This window comes from Otolemur garnettii, unplaced genomic scaffold (genome assembly GCF_000181295.1).
Source record: "Otolemur garnettii isolate 467f Iridium unplaced genomic scaffold, OtoGar3 scaffold00013, whole genome shotgun sequence".
Lineage (NCBI taxonomy): Eukaryota > Metazoa > Chordata > Mammalia > Primates > Galagidae > Otolemur > Otolemur garnettii.
This window is the reverse complement of record NW_003852408.1, coordinates 13,951,900-13,955,797: the sequence shown is the minus strand read 5'-3', so window position 1 is coordinate 13,955,797 and position 3,898 is coordinate 13,951,900. Positions and strand designations below refer to the sequence as shown.

The 3,898-nt window shown below is 53.5% G+C and overlaps 1 protein-coding gene across 1 annotated transcript in view; it reads left to right on the top strand.

Moving 5' to 3' along the window:
• The window catches only part of VIL1 (villin 1), a 22,366-nt gene that overhangs the window by 4,781 nt on the left and 13,687 nt on the right, over positions 1 to 3,898 (top strand). Inside the window, exons 6-12 of the mRNA XM_012802215.2 lie at positions 140 to 342; positions 452 to 530; positions 704 to 802; positions 1,722 to 1,875; positions 2,511 to 2,611; positions 2,697 to 2,834; positions 3,372 to 3,530. Coding sequence (XP_012657669.1) covers positions 140 to 342; positions 452 to 530; positions 704 to 802; positions 1,722 to 1,875; positions 2,511 to 2,611; positions 2,697 to 2,834; positions 3,372 to 3,530 — 933 coding nt within the window. The remainder of the gene's footprint in view (positions 1 to 139; positions 343 to 451; positions 531 to 703; positions 803 to 1,721; positions 1,876 to 2,510; positions 2,612 to 2,696; positions 2,835 to 3,371; positions 3,531 to 3,898) is intronic.

Below are 3,898 nucleotides of genomic sequence, written 5' to 3'. Positions count from 1 at the left end.
AAAAAAAAAAGCTTAGCCCCTTTAAGAGGAAAAGCGGGACAGGCACCTTGGCCCTTGCAACTGCTGTGGTGAGCTGAGGGTGGTGGGCACTGCCTTGTCCCCTGCCAGCCTTCATGTGTCACTGGGGGCCTTCCTGCAGGGCATGACGCTGGCCAAGGAGATTCGAGACCAGGAGCGGGGCGGGCGCACCTATGTGGGAGTGGTGGACGGGGAGAATGAATCTGCATCCCCACAGCTGATGGCAGTGATGAACCATGTGCTGGGCAAACGCACAGAACTGAAGGCAGCTGTGCCTGACACTGTGGTAGAGCCAGCACTTAAGGCTGCCCTCAAGTTGTACCAGTGAGTGCTCAGCAGGATCCTCCTGGGTGCTGGGAACTTCCTGGGGGCAGGGGGCCTAGCTGAGGGGCTTGGGCCCTGTCCCCACCTATGCCTTGCCTTTGTCCTGCAGTGTGTCTGACTCGGAGGGGAAACTGGTGGTTAGGGAAATCGCCACATGGCCACTCACACAGGACTTGCTCAGTCACGAGGTAAGAGGAGCTGAAGGACCACCAATCCCCCTGTAGCCTGGGCACCTCTCCCCAAGCAGGAGAAATTCCAGGGTGCTGGGAAGAAAAGAAGCTTTTTTGTAAGTGATGCTGCCCCAGTGTACCACCCCCAGCACCACCACGCTCTCAGCTAGGTTTTTCTCTCCTAATTTTAGGACTGTTACATCCTGGACCAGGGAGGCCTGAAGATCTATGTGTGGAGGGGGAAGAATGCCAATGACCAGGAGAAGAAGGGAGCCATGAGCCAGGCACTGGTAGGGACAGGGGCCCAGAAGGAGGGCCAGAGTGATAGGAGAAAGAGGAGCAGACAACAGCAGGAGGAGGGCAGCTGGACTTAAACCAGAGCACAGTGCCAGGCAGAGGCTAGGGAAGACTGGGGGGTCTTTCTCTAGCCATTTTGGGGGTTCTGTGCATACCAGGGGCCAATCACGTGTAACTCTGGGGCATTCTCAGGATGGAGGCTCTCACATCCCTGTATTTGAACCAGGTTCAGAGAAGGGAGGGGAAAGTGGAGTTGGTCTTTCTACAAAAGGGGGTTGGGTCAGCTGGGGGTCCAAATTAGAGTTCAGTGTCATTGCTGGGGCTGGAGTTGGAGGCCGTGTTGGTTTGGGGCCTGGATTATAGTTGAGGGCTGGGCATTAGGGTTAGCATTGAAGTGGGTCAGATTTAGGGGCCAGATTTAGGGGCCAGATTTAGCCTTGGGGTTGGAATCAGAGTTAGGTTTAGGGTCAATATTAGATTCAGGGTTGATAGCCGGGCGTTGTGGCGGGCGCCTGTGGTCCCAGCTACTTGGGAGGCGGAGGCAAGAGACTCGCTTGAGCCCAGGAGTTGGAGGTTGCTGTGAGCTGTAATGCCACGGCACTCTACCCAGGGGGACAGCTTGAGGCTTCTGTCAAAAAAAAAAAAAAAAAAGGAAAATAAAAAAGATTCAGGGTTGAGGTCAGAATAAGGCTTAAAGCCAGGGTTAGGTTTGAGGTGGTGTCTGTTTTGACCTTGGGGTTGTAGTCAGAGTAGGGTTAGGTTTGGAGTCAGCATTGAGATTGAGTTCAGGTTTGGGACCAGAGGGTAGGTGTGACAGTGTATCTGGTTAGGGTTAGAGCCAGGCTTTGGTCTGCCCCAGGGGTGAGGACTAGGGTTAGCACATGGCCTCTAGCCACTCCCTTCTCTTCCCAGAACTTTATCAAAGCCAAGCAGTACCCACCAAGCACACAGGTAGAGGTGCAGAATGATGGAGCAGAGTCAGCTATATTTCAGCAGCTCTTCCAGAAGTGGACAGTGCCCAACCGGACCTCAGGCCTGGGCAAAACCCACACCATTGGCTCCGTAGGTGAGGGCTGGGCTGGGGCAGTGGGAGAGTGGGATCCAGAAGCCAGGCCAGGAGAGCAACTCAGCCTGCCTCCCACCCTCCTTACCTGATGTGCCTCTTCCATGCACACTTTTACCTGGCTCTGAGTTTCTCCAGTGGGATGGTGGTGGGGGGTGGGTGGGAGAGGGAAGGCATGAGGGCACATGGACAAACCAGGGTTGTCACAAAAAGGGACCTGAGAATGACCTGCCTTTCATTTGGGATGAGGTCAGGCCTCCCTGGGAACTGAGCAGCTTTAGTCTTTCACCAGATAATATTTGCTGAGGGCAAGCTTGGTGCCAGGCACCTGGGGGAGGGTAAGAGGGTAATATGTGCCCTCATCATTGTACAGCTCACTGTTGAGCTGGCAGGCTGAATGCTCAGGGTCAGGATGGGCTAGGTCAACAAAGCTAAATCTTTGCTTTTCTTCCCTTCCTGGCTTCCCCAAGGGGCAGGGAGATATGGTTCTGTGCTATAGCTTTGCTAATCTCTACTGAATTCTCTCTAGCCTTGGTTTCCTCATCCATAAATTGGGTCTAAGAATTGTAGCCACCACTCTGGGCTATTGTTGGAACCTCAGCTGGTAACAGTTGGTGTCATGATTCCTCCCATTCCAGCCAAGGTAGAGCAGGTGAAGTTTGATGCCACGTCCATGCATGTCCAGCCTCAGGTGGCTGCCCAGCAGAAGATGGTAGATGATGGGAGTGGGGAGGTCCAGGTATGTGGGAGAGAAACCTGTGTTGGGTGGTACAGGGCTGGTGGAGCCTATCCTGGACCTCATGCTAGCCTGATACTGGCCCCAGGTGTGGCGCATTGAAGACCTGGAGCTAGTACCTGTGGATTCCAAGTGGCTTGGCCACTTCTTCGGGGGTGACTGCTACCTGCTGCTCTATACCTACCTCATCGGCGAGAAGAAGCACTACCTGCTCTACATCTGGCAGGTCAGGCCCACCCTGTCCCACCCAGATCAGAGCCAACTCAGCCTCTTCCACTATAGTGGCTGTCATCCTTGGGTTGAATACCTCTGGGGATGGGGAGCTCACCCCCTCAAGAGGCAACCCATTCTATCTTGGGACTGCTTTGACTGTGAGAATCTACTGAGTACCCCCATTCACAATCCTTTTCCTGTTGATTTCCTGAGTCTCCTTTCTAATTTTCATTACCTTCTGTACATTCTCTCTACTTATGGGTTTCTGTGTCTAGATGTGAGGGAGTAGGGAGGTGTTTGAGTGCTAAGGTGAGTGTCCATGCTTTCCTGAGGAAGGAGCAGAAAGGAGAAAAGGTTTGGGGTCATGGCTGGGGTTGCAAGTGGCTGGGTCAGGCTGGGAATTTGGCTGTATCCAGAGTGGGTTTTGGCAGGGAAGACAGTTGGATTTGGAGCCAGTTCAGAACTGTGGCTGAAGTTGTTGCTGAGGCTGGGGATGGAGTCAGAATTGGGGGCTGATCCATCCTGTTCCATTATCCCTGTGTATCCCCAGGGCAGCCAGGCCAGCCAGGATGAAATAGCCGCCTCAGCCTATCAAGCTGTCATCCTGGACCAGAAGTATAATGATGAACCTGTCCAGATCCGGGTTCCAATGGGCAAGGAGCCGCCCCACCTCATGTCCATCTTCAAGGGACAGATGGTAGTCTACCAGGTGTGGCTGTTGGACCAAGGCTTCTGGCAGGATCCTTTGAGGCTGGGCGGGTGTCCAGGAAATAGGGACAGCGATATATGATGGGAGAAGGGCTGGGCTGGGGTGAAGCCCATTCTTCATAGCAGGGGGCCATCAAAGGCTCTATCACCTATGTGGAATTAGTAATAGGAACCACCATTTGATTACTTTAGAAATACCCGAGCTCAGGATTCAAGACCAGTCTGAGCAAGAATGAGAGCCTATCTTTACTAAGAATAGAAAAACTAGTCAGAGGCCAGGGGCGGTAGTTCACGCCTGTAGCACTCTGGGAAGACAAGGTGGGTGGATAGCTTGAGCTCACAAATTTGAGACCAGACTGAGCAAAAGCA